General features: G+C 34.4%; 1 protein-coding gene across 1 annotated transcript in view; it reads left to right on the top strand.

Annotated features, from left to right (window-relative positions):
- The window catches only part of PTPRD (protein tyrosine phosphatase, receptor type D), a 350584-nt gene that overhangs the window by 245786 nt on the left and 91600 nt on the right, over nucleotides 1–13198 (top strand). Inside the window, exons 22-23 of the mRNA XM_017808222.1 lie at nucleotides 8761–8970; nucleotides 12248–12408. Of these exons, the coding sequence (XP_017663711.1) occupies nucleotides 8761–8970; nucleotides 12248–12408 (371 nt within the window). The remainder of the gene's footprint in view (nucleotides 1–8760; nucleotides 8971–12247; nucleotides 12409–13198) is intronic.

Below are 13198 nucleotides of genomic sequence, written 5' to 3'. Positions count from 1 at the left end.
CTGTAAGGTTCCCATGTGTAATGTAAAGGAAATGGGGAGGAAAATGAGCCAGTCATTAAATATTGTTGGGGATTCAACTTGTCCTCTCCCTGGTGGATTTTTACTGACGGCTTTGTAGAAAGCTGCCCTCCTTTTTCATTACTGACTGAGGGTTTTGAGGCAGGTAAGGTCAAGAAATAAATGACTTTGAGACATTAAAAGGATGAAAAACTGAAAAATGTAGTCATTATCATTAGATTGAGTAAGATGCGGTCAGTAACAAATGCAGCTAAGGAAGACTGAAGATGGAATGAGTCAAAAAAGATTTATGAGGCAAAACATTCACAGAGAGAAAAAAGTGCAGGATAGCTAGTCAAACAGTAGCCAAAGATAGCAGTGAAAAAAGAGACAATACTTTTCTTTTTATGTACTGTAAAAAAATTAAAAAGGCAAAGTGACATCAGCAAAGGTCCATTATGGGGTTCAACTGTCGATTTTGCAAATAATGTATCTCCTCCTTCTATATCTATTTCCTAAGAAGATTTGATCAGGCTTGAAGTAATAAAACAAAACAAAAAAGATTCATTTGACCCTTGGATCAGGCATTACAAAGCAGCTACATACTGAACAGAAAAACCTGACGTGATGCTTGCTAGAATAAGTAAGATTATTCTGCTATAATCTTTGTATGGGAAGAACAGTTTTCCGTAGTAGTTAGGTTGACATTTTTAGACTTACTGTTCCTCTACTGGTACATTATATGATCAGGATTGTCTCTAGCTTAAGATGAAGTACTGAGAATTTTTCAATAATACTAATTACACAGAAGGTGAAAAAAGTAATGGTTTGCTCTAATGAACTACAGGTAAACACTAATGGGATTGAGGGTAATGTTATAAAAGGCTTTGTAATTAAAAAATGGTAGTAGTTGTCAGTGTTTGATGGTGATAGATCATAGAAATTGGTACAGAGATCAACTTGTGATTAGTAAAATATCTCTTTTCCTGACATTATCTCAAGTGAGAAATTTCTTAATTTTTTTCTTTTAGTATTTTGGGCTAATCCAAAGCAATTTTTTGTGTAAAGAACAGTTCATGTTTCTCTGAATCTCTTCCATCTTTCCAGACCCTTAGGTAAAAAAAAGAGTTTTGTGGAAGACTTTGGCCTTCAAAATACTCAGTAGATCAGACAATATCCAAACCAACCCTTCATTTCTCGCCTTCCTCTCTTCCCCTCTGCCCCAAAAAGAACCTAAAACCAAAGAAGCAAATAATGAAGGAAACCATAAAACATGTTTTTCAAGAGATGCTGCATCTTATGGAGTTAGCTAGAAATCAAAGAACTTTGTTGTCCTTCATAATTTGCAGCAGTGTATATTGGTGAAAACATTTTCATTTTTCTACTTACTATTGATCTGCTTGTTCTTTCAGCATAAAATACTCTATGTGTGCTGAAAGTCTTAGTAGATTTTCGAAGTTATGAGTGGGAGACTTGGATGAAGGAATTGTGAAAGAGTGTGAAAGTAACGTTTACATGCTGGAAGTTCCTTGATTGAAAAAAATAAAAAGATGAAGAAGATGAAAAAAAAACAAGGATATGTGAGAGACTGTTATGCAGTTCATCCAGCAGATTTATCTTTGATGTTTGAAAGACACAAAGGGGCCAGTTCTCAATTGTTTTTTGTCTTGATTCTTAGGCATCTGTTAAAGAAAAGGTATGTAGGTTATGCTTACTGTATATATGGATAAAAAATCCACTGCGCAGGCTCAAAGGGTTAATGACCTTTCCCAAATCTTCGCTCGCGAAGACTGGCCATATTATATTATATATGGATAAATCAGTGTTCACTAGGATTTGTTATTCATGTAACCAAAGATTTTTTAATATATTTACACAGAAAACTTTCTCAAATTACTTAACACAAGAATTAATGAATATGTGCACTTACTATAGTAGCTGAAAATTCAAAGTTTTGTTACATTTCTTTTATGGGAAGGAGCTTTAAGTAAGAAGAGCTGATTAAAATGTATCAATGGCTTGCTCTGGTATGGAAAAAAGATAGTTTATATAGTTAGTTTAGACTGAGTCTTCAGTCAATTGTAAGGCAGGTCCTTTTCTGTAGACTCTCTTTTGTTAATTACCTAGGATTTGCAAGTGCATTGCATGGGTAAAATAGTCAGTGCTGAAGAAAGTTGAATGGGCTATAAAAAAGAGGCAGAGTGAGAGGAGATGGTCCATGAGACACTAAAGTTGTCTTCCATAATGGAGGGCCAGAAACACCTTAATAAGCTGTTGTTACTAGAAACAAAGAAAACTAGCTTCTTTCCCTCTTCTCTGGGATGGAGAGTGCTTGACTCTTTGACAAGTGTGTTTATCAAGAAGATGTACATTTTACTATCCTGGATGTCCTGATGTTGTGATTCTACTGCTTCTTCCCTCACACTAATGTGAAATTATGTATCTGCTTGACTTATATCCAGGCTTTTTGAAGCAAACAAGGAAAGTACCAGATCGCTATTATACTAGAAAGTATAATTTACTAGTCTCCATGGGTGGGAAGGAGGAAGACGTTTTCAGGAAAATGTTTCTGTGGAAAACGTTTCTGTGGAAAACCAATATGTGTAATTTGCAAATCCTAGCTATAAAGAGAGCATAAACCAAGCTCTCTTGCCTATGCGTGTGAACAGAATACTTAAGTAGGTAAAGCTGATGGCAACTGCTACTCAAAAGTAAAGAAAGTATGGGTGAAGTATATGTCATGTTTTCTTTCTTTTCTCTTCATTGTAATATTGACATCAACAAACATATTTTGTTAAGCTACCATGCTGATTATACATTAAAATTTAGGGAAGATGGGGTGGTAATTGAGATGTAAATATATGGTAATAGGTTTCAATTTAAGGGCTTGGGGTTTTTTTTTCCAGTGTGATGGTGGCAGGGTACAAATATCCCATGGCTCTTGTATCTCAGGAAGGCATTTTCAAACATTGTAATTAAAGTTTATTATAAATATTTATATATTTGCACAAAAAGTCAGGTAAATGGTGCCATTTGTTTGTCAAATGTTTTACAGTTGATGTGTTTTCAAGAGTGTGAATGTTTACAGCTGTTTGGAAGGCTGCAGTGACATATTAATGCGCAAAAGTTTATTCTCAACATACCACTCTTAAGTTACGCTGAACAGACACTTATTACACCAATTTATTTATTCCTTTTCTTTCAAATTTACTTTTGTCCAACTGTTTTATTTACAGAGGCTATTACATAGTTATTGTGCCTTTGAAGAGGTCTCGTGGAAAGTTTATTAAACCATGGGAGAGTCCAGATGAAATGGAACTAGATGAGGTACTGTATGTGGGGGATTTTTTTTTCTTTTTTTTTATTAAAGAAGCAATATTAGTTGTATGTGATTAACTCATCAGTTTTAAAAGTTTTGGTTGTCAGGATAGTTTATATTTGAATTAACCTGCAGGGACTGAAACAAAAGTTTGAATTACAAAAATGAGAAGACAGTAAAGACATTAAGTTGCAGTAAAGCACACAAAGTGTCTAATATTTGTTGACATTAATATTTTACTCTTTTCCTGTTGTAAAGAGTGATGCAAAAGAGCAAGAGGTGAAATGAGTTGTCAGCAAAAGCTTAATCACCAGTGATACAAACCCTAATAAAGGTCTGGTTCATTAGTGGGGTGTTCACTAAGCCTGTAACAAATGCTAAATGGTAATTTGTGCTGCAATTTAACATTTGACCTTCTGGTGGTATTTTTCCTGATTCTCAGATACCATAATACTTCTGGTTAGAAGTAACCTCCATTCTACCAACAGTCCTGTGCTCAGAAATAAATAGATGAATGAAGTAGGAAAGAGCAACGTTGTGTCATCATTTGGCACTATAAATGACACTAACCCAAAGGACACAAGTACTTTCATTTTAGATATAAGCCTAGTAATACTGGATATCAATTCAATATGTTATCGATATAATACTAATTCCAGGAAGTATTGTGTCAGCAGTCAGCCCTGTGTTCTGTTTTACTCAAGGACAGTATAGGTCATGTGAACTTGTCTTTCTTCTTTCAATGTGTAAATCTGGAATAATACTAATATTTACGATTGTAAAACTCTTTTTAAGGGCCCCAAAAGACAGTCAGTGGTGTTATTATTGCTATAGTTGTATCTGGCCAGGATTTTCAGATACTATGGGAATTTGTACATGTAATATCTCTGCAATTCAAAGACCACAGTCAAGTTTTTTTACTCTTGATTTAGCTATCTTTTGACTGGATCCCATCCGTTTTCCATTTTCTTTGGTAGATTCCAGATTTTTATGTAACAGAGATGCTTCACCATATGCTTCCCCGTAACACAATTACTGGGAAGTGGTAATCACCTGTGAGCAACCACAAAGGTTTTTTTCTCTCTTAACATTGATAAAATGCATATAAATTTCAAAGTTTGCACCAACCTGTAGGGAAAATCAAGATTTTCACCAAATTAGCATTGCTATAGAAAGCTTTCAAAATATAAACCAAGTTCTTTCAGTCTTTATCACAGTAACAGGCAAATCCTTAATCAGAAGATTAAAGATGACTGTTCAGAGGAAGACATGATGACTGACTGATCAAACCCTGTGTTTTTTCTTGACCAGGATCATTTATGTCATCATCTCACTTCATTCAATTGCAGCAATGGCTTGCTTTGATCTATTAACTTCTTCCCTTTAAAAGAACTTGGGTAGTAAATGTTATCAGCTCATGATGATGGTCATAGGTGACATCAAATACAGTTAAACAGTAAAATTCTGACAGCAAGATCATACAGTAATGGAAACTGATTTAATACTACCACCCACTTTTAACATCCAAAGACCGTACTCACATCCAGCAGCATTAACAGATTAAAGGATAAGTGCCAGATGACATTGAACTTTTTGGCAATTAAATTCTACAGTTCCTGCTGATTCCCATAACAAAGGGTCATTTTAATCATCCTGCAAGTTGTGGTGCATTAGTCTGTATAACAGATTGATAAAGAACATTTATTAATTCAGAAATATTTGGGTCAGGATGGGTTGTTTCCCACTTCTACTGATGTAATTGAGACCACGTCATAGAATTAATGGTGAAAGAAATAGGATATGCATTGACTGGAAAATGAAAATTATTTCTGATAAAGAACTAAACCCCTTGATATATCTTTTACAATTGCCACCGATATATATAGCAAGAACTGAGTAGGGAAAAATATTAAAAGCAGGCAGCAACTGTATATCATGCTAACTCATCCAGTTTCTATTATTTAAAAGACTGTTTTTCTTCCAGCTTTAGAAAATACATACACAATTTTATTAAGCGTACTATTACTGACAAGCATATGAACACAGTGCCACAATAAATACCTTTGGGGAAAAAAAACAAAAACAAAAAAGCAAAACAGAAACCAAACTGAACCAAACCAAAAACCCCTCACAAACCCCTCACAAACCTCCTGCCCCCCAAAACCCCACAAACAAACAAACAAAAATGACAAAAAAACCCCACACTACTCTCTGAGCAAATGGTTCTTGATGGTCAAGTGAAGATACTTGTGCATATTTATATTTTTAATACAATCTCAGGTATATGGCTATGTATCAGAAATGGTTGGGCAATAGATTTTCCAAAGATCTGTGTTCCAAATGCTTTGCTTAGATTGTCAGAAGAAAAGTATTTGCTAGAAACACAACACTGGAATGTTACCTCCAGTACAGAACTGGCCAGCCCAAAAGATTCTCCAGCCTTATTGTAGTTACCTAATCTCCTTAGTTCCTTGAACTTCAGTTCTGAAAGACACTAAGAAAGATGCATAATTTTAGAGCAGATAATGGGCAAGATGTTATGTATCTGAAAATAATACTTATTAAAAATACTGTCCTTTTTTACTCAAAATTTCATTTTCTTCTAAATATCATGAGATCTAGTAACTTTAAATAGACCTGTCATACAAAGAAATGAAGTAGAAAAAATATGATTTTCAGTAAGTATTACCTAGGAGGATTACTTCAGATTTGTAAGCAGCAAAACCTAAATAAAAGTATGCATGTTAAATTTTAAATGAATTCAGTAATTTTATTGAAATCTATGTATGAAGTACAACAGGAGATATATGAGCAAGTAATGATATTTGGCAACAACCCCATTTATATATGAAACATGAATGAGGCCAGAGGTTCACCTGAGGTCTATTCAGTCATGTGTAGTTAATGTTACTGACAAGATTTTTATCTACAGATAAACACACCTAAGTTTAGCTGGCCTTTGGTGATGAATAACCAGCTTTGAGAAAGTTTAACAAATTTTGTTTGACTCAGGGTAAATAACTTTTAGCATTCATAGCCAAAGCTCATTTTCTGATCACTGTAATACAGTACTTCAGCATTGATTTTTCTTCAAATTATATGCATTTTATGTTACTATTTCAAAGAGAAATAATCAAGATCAAACATTTTTCTTCCCCTCTCAATCTCAACCTAATTTTGATTGCAGTACTACTGCCGTATTTTGACATTTTATTATGAGTTGCTTAAATCTGAATTGTAAATATGGTGTAATCTGGAAACATATGATAAAGAATTTATTTGAGTTAGCCACACAAGTAAGTTTAAATTCCAGTGGAAACAGTAACCATAAATGAAAATATCAGTCATCTTTGGGGGTGGCAGAAGCCATGTACTAGTATTGCCATATTTGTGGCTCCTGATTTCCAGATAGCATACACTGTTATTACTTGAATATTAACTTTATGTTTCAGCGGACTTCAGGATATCCAGTGCTCAGGCCTCTGCATAGCTATTATTACTCTTATAAAACATGGCTTCCTATAGAGACAAACTTTTCAGAGTGCTTCCCTCAGCAGTTCTTGCAAGGGCTGATCTAACCTGAAACAAACTTTGATTAGTCTCTGCCTCATGTTCTGCATTTAGCAACTCTACCTGGGGCATAGGAAGCTACCAACAGATGTGAGAGTCACCTTCAATAAAGTAACTAAATAGAAATCTTTTCAATATTACAGTTCTCTACTGCCCTCATTTTTATATGACACAAATTGACTCTAGCTGCTCATTAAACTGTTTAGGAAGAATGAAAGAGAAATATGGACTGCTGATTGTGATAGTGTCCTTGAGTGGTGAATAATGACTTCTATTCTCAAATTATGGCCAGTTCTTTTTTTTCTCAGGGGATTCATTGCAGTGTACCAACATTTGTGTCATAGGATTGAAAATTGATAGAGTTAAATGAATGTAAAATCTCTACAACAGGGAACGGACTCAGCCTTAGAGCTGGAAAGCAGTTAACTGTATACTAGTATACAGTATACTGTATACCATCTTTGAAGGTGTAACTTCAAAGTGCCCTCAGTGTTAGTTAAGGAAGTTTGGATCCAAGCGGTACAGGTTGCTTCCATGTCTATCTGTAGTCTGTGTTAGAAATATTGAGGTCAGTGACAAGGGGTGTTAAAGTAATCAGTATTAAAAGTGTCTTTCTCAGTAACAGTGAATAGTAGGTTGTTTTACATGCATTGGAATTGTTAATTGTGTAATTGCAAAGAACAAGATCCCATGTGGGGAAGTCAAAAAGATGTGCTAGTTAAGCTGTGGCCTAACACTGAAGAGGCTGAATCAAGACAGAGCTTCCCTAATTAAACGTATCCTTTAAAATGAATATATATAGTTAAGATTAGATTTTCATATCCTTTTTTATTTATCTCTTTCTCACTCTGGAGATTTGTCTTCTTCTCCTAACAAAGAATTTTGTGCTAATCTATTATATTAGAACTGTTTGTGTGCTAAAAAGGGTAAAACAATAAGGTGACTTTAGAATAATTTGTGATTGAAGTCTGAGACTACAGGACATTGAATAAGTTTCGTAAGTAAAAAATGAGGGAAACTGTAAAGAGGCCTTAGAAGTCATCACTTATCACATAGGAAAAGTTCACACTCCTTTTAATCAAATCAGAATCATTTTTGTGCACTGCCAGTATATCTAAAGTGATAAAAGGTGTTGAAAAAGCATTTGTCTGATTTAGTAAGTAATACATTAATAGGTTGTACCAGCAGAGCTTAAGTTCCTTCTTTAGTTAGTATATGTTTTCCAAGTTTGAGCCTAGCATCTAATCTTGTCACAAATGTACTGATGTAAATTTTACCTTTGTTTATCAGAAGTGACTGAGTCACCATCCCTTGAGGTATTTAAAAAGATGTGTAGTTGTGGTGATTAGGGACATGGTTTAATGGTGGACTTGGCAGTGTTAGGTTAATGGCTGGACTCAATCTCAAAGGTCTTTTCCAACATAAATAATTCTACCATTCTGTTCTATGACTGACTTCATATATGTTCATACATACATATATATATATTAAATATGTAATGTGATGTGTGTAATATATGTCCTCAGAGAAGGTATATTGCTTTCTTTTCCTTTCTTTCCTCCCGTGCCCTTGCCCCACCCCAGACACAACAGTATCACTGAAAATTGTTTTGTGTTTGTAGTCTGGGCAGTGCAGTTGCCTCCTAGTATCTTATCTTAACAAGAATGACAAGAAATTGGAAGATTTTACAAGAACCGATTTAGTGATACTGATACGTCCCATGAAATGTGGTTAAATTTATTTTTGTAGTTCCTGGTCATGCGTTAAATTTTCTCATTACATTGTCAATAAGTTACATTAAAATTGTTTACAGTTATCTTTCTGTTCATGCCTCGTCTTTCTCTCTCTCTGTTTTCCTTCCCTTCATTCTAAAGCTGCTTAAGGAGATAGCTAGGAAACGCAGAAGCATTCGTCTTGGGCGGGAAGTTGAATTAAAGCCATATATTGCAGCTCACTTTGAAGTTCTTCCTACGGAATTCACATTGGGGGATAAGAAGCATTATGGTGGATTTGAGAATAAGCAACTGCAGAGTGGTCAAGAATATGTCTTCTTTGTCTTGGCTGTAATGGAACACTCAGAATCTGTAAGTTAGTTAATGTTTTTCAATTTCAAAATTATCTTTCCACAATCATGAAAACATTTTGCAATGCTTATTCAGCTTCCCAAAAGATTTTCTATGGGGGTTTTTTTGCATTACATGTCAGAGCATCTTTAAAGCAATTATTTCCTTTCCTAGTGACAATTCCTTAAACTTTCCTATACTGGTTGCATCTTTGTGTGTTACTTCTGTATGTAACTGAAACCAAAGGATCACCTTTTATTAGCGATGTTGTGATCCTTTGCAAATTACATGCTCTGCTATTTGTGACCATGGGCATAGGATCTGAGGCATGAACTTCACAGCAGCATCTTTCTCAATGTATTTAGGAGTTCTTCTCTTGCCTTAATGCTACCATTGAATAATGGTGTAGGACACACAGGATTCTTGGAAATTCACTGAACCGCAGACATGCACAGCTACTCTTTTTAGTTACAGTCATTCCATAACAATTTTATCAATAAATTGTTAGAAAGTTAGAAAATAATTCAATAATAAGGAAAATTCTTGAGGTGATTTAAATAATGAGCTGTCATTCCTCTTTACTTAATTCATTTGGTAGTTATGTCCCTTTATGCATGAGTTAACCTACTGCATGTAATATATTAAAAGAATAGACATAAATAGGACTGTTGAAAGAAGATGCAATCCACATTAACATTTTAACATACAACGTATAATACGTTAAATTTCTAATGGGTAACTAAACCTGACAGCTACATTTGCGGGTTCAACCACTTGAAACTACAACACCAATATTCTGAATTCTAGTCAAAGCTTCTAGTGTGTAACATCATAATTGCTTTCTTGCTATCAATGGAATTTGCCTACTTAAACACGATGAGGAAGTTGTTCCACTTCGAATACTTTTGGATAAATAGCTTCATTTGAAAATAAAGTAGATACCTCCTGGAAGCTCTAACATAAATCAAAAGTTCCACTTTCGCTTTTTGACAGGGGCTGCATAGACAGATAATTCTGAAGGTGTTGCATCCAAAAGGTTCAAACTGAAGAAAATAGACAGCTTTTGACCATAAAGTTAGGTAGCCAGAATAAGGTAATCAGAAATTACCTATAGTAAAATTGATCTTTTCAGCACAAAGTATGGTTTCTTGGTTTTTTTATATTAATTAAGGCATTAGTAATTTTGTATAAATGGCCTAAATTTATTATTTTGTTAGCAAGAAATGAGGATAAAAAATCAGGAAAAAGTAGATTTTAGAGGTGAAAGGGTTCATATGGCAAAATCTATCTAAGGTCCTACTCTTGAAGATTTCAGAAGGCATTACTAAACTTACAGTATGGTTAATAACTGGTTTAACATGCCATCTGAAATGTTTATGTGATTGACTAGCATAAGGTACCCACAGAGTGTGAATAGTTTTTAATGGTGAGTGAAATTCAACTTTCAATGCTCCAGTTTATCCACTCTCAATATATTTGATTTTCTTCTAGGACTGTAGATCCCACTGGTATATGAGTTGCAACTTGAAAGGGATTTTCAAATGTTACATCGTACATTGACTTCCCCTTCAGAGAACACAAAATTTCCCTGTTGATTGGTAGAATGGACTATTTGAATTAAAAGAGAACATGGGAAGATCTGAATTTGTTTGACTTGGTAAAATGGAAGCTGAAAGAGCTTATAATTAAAATCTTAAGTATGTTAAGCATGTTGTTAAGAGGGAGGAAAAAATAAGATAAATTTGGCAAAATAATAAATGAGTTTTAATTAGTCATTAATACAGGTAGGATAAAAATTTAAGTAAAATCTTGCTTATTGGAGAAAAAATAGTTAGCGCTTATACTGTTGCCCTCAATATCCCTCTGTATCTTTTTCCAGGCATTTTTACTACCTGCTCCAAAGAAAGAGGCTAAATAAAGAGAGTTTCTTCCTGTAGCAGTGAGATTTGTTCTGTCTTTTGAAAATACTGAAGCTGGGAAAAAAATGTCAGTCAGTTCGGGTGTTTCAGGAATGGAATGTGAAGAGTCCCCATTTCCCAAACAATGACAACAGACTTAAAACATTGGGTTTTTTTGGTGCCAGGTGCCAGGTTTAGTGAGACTGTAACATAACTGGAGATGGTTGGCTTGGGTGCTAGCTCCTTACCAGCTAGTGTAAGTGCCTCAGTTTTGCCAATCCTAATCCTGTCTCAAACCCAGACACTGTCATAGCCCAGAGCCCAAAACAAGGCCAAATGAAGTGTAAAAAAACATGTCTCCTTTGATAACACTTGTCCTGGCTTAGGGCATCTTTCAGAACACAGTGCAAACATGTAAATGGAAGCTAATCTCTTCTCCCAGTTATCTTATTCTGTCTTAGCTGACATTTCTGTTCTACTGCTGAATCAAGCTTTTAAGTCCTTTGCAAGAGCTGTAGTTCAAATCCTAGTTTAGTGCTGATGGAGACACTCCAGCAAAGGCAAAATTGTACTCCACTTCTGTCTTTACTGTAACTCAGAGTTGTTTAAATGATCCAGTTTTAGCAGGCTGGCTACTCAGCCTCTCCTGTTTGTAATTTTAACTCTGCACTCAATCATAGATCAACCATCTCAGGGCAGAGCAGAGTGAAGAAATATTCTGTTATCACAGGTCTTATCCTAAGCCAGTTGCTTTACACCATCCAGTAAAGCAAAGATTTTCAACAGCCTCTGTTGGTTCATAATTCAAGTTTTATACCTATGAAAGACTGAGTGTTTAGCTTCCCCATACTCTGTAGTGACTTCCCCTGTTTTCCATTCTTAAATTTAAATTGTTTCAACCTTCAATAAGAATACTCTATCAGACAGTTTTTGACTGTCAAAACGTATTGTACTATTGCCACAAGAACCTTTTCTAAGAACCTTCTATATTCAGTCCCCTTTATTTTTACTTACAGTAGTTTTGTTCTGTTGGAAGTACTCTTTCATATCATGCAGGAAGAAATAGTTTTAATCCAGTGTGAAACTAAAAAAACAAAATCCAAAAATAAGTAACCAATGGGTTGTATTTCTCCTAATGCTTTCCTCATTCTCTGTTTACATTGCAAAGTGTTGTGGAAGGTCATCATTTGTCTACACATCACTGCTAATTTGTGGAACACAAAATAACACACTGTTTAGTTTGCAAGTTTATATGCTGCCTGACTTCAAGAAAAAGAGCATTTTCACTTTGTTATGTTCATTGCATCGTCGTCTTCTATACATTTATTTTAGATCTAGCATAGTTAATACTTTAAATGCACTCCTTCGTGATTAAGTAAGAATTATTTTTATTTCTATAGACCATGTATGCAACCAGCCCATATTCTGATCCTGTTGTGTCAATGGATCTTGATCCCCAACCAATTACAGATGAGGAAGAAGGCTTGATTTGGGTTGTTGGACCAGTTCTTGCAGTGGTGTTTATCATCTGCATTGTTATTGCTATACTTCTTTATAAAAGGTAAATTTACCTTCTAGTTTTCTTGCTAGGTATATAAATTCCTTACATGTTGATCATTTTGTAATACTGTTCCAAATTATATTTTTGTGCTACCATAGTAACTGTCATTGCTTTGGGATATTTCAGTATTTATTAATGATTTCCGGAATACTGCAGAAATTTTTGATTGAAAGTTTCCGATAATTACAGGTATGCAGGTACATTTTTCTGTTGATGACATATTAACACTTCTGCATTTAAGTGTTTTTTCCACTTTGCATACATTTATATGCAAAGAAAATAAATATGTGCTGCATATAAATATGTATGGAATTGGCATATTTGACTTTTCAAAACTAGTTTTTAGATGTGTAATAGTAATACGTTAGGGGTTACATTCAACTTGATGTTAAATGTGATTCTCATCTCCACTCAAGTAATTTGAGTTTTTACTTTTGACAGTTGGTCTCAATTTGTCAGTGTATCTATATGAATTTGAAGCTCTGAACTGAGAGATTAAAGAGACATCAAATAACGTTTTTCTACTAATCTTGCAATGAGATCAAATTTCACTTATTCTTCTTTCACTGTCTGACACAGTTGTAGTTTTGCTATTATACTTTCTGCCTTACAATATACTAAGTGTAAACTGTGTACGATGCCATAATTTTTATGTAGTAGCTTTTTACACTATAAATGAATTCACAGGGGTCAATCAAAACAAAAGAATCCAAACAAAAAAGTTTATTTTAATGTTTAGATTTTGTTCCTAATACATTTTTAAACATATTGATATAATTGCAAATTAATA

Source organism: Lepidothrix coronata, unplaced genomic scaffold, assembly GCF_001604755.1.
Source record: "Lepidothrix coronata isolate B3197 unplaced genomic scaffold, Lepidothrix_coronata-1.0 Scaffold22, whole genome shotgun sequence".
Taxonomy (NCBI): Eukaryota; Metazoa; Chordata; class Aves; order Passeriformes; family Pipridae; genus Lepidothrix; species Lepidothrix coronata.
This window is presented reverse-complemented; position numbering and strand designations above follow the sequence as displayed.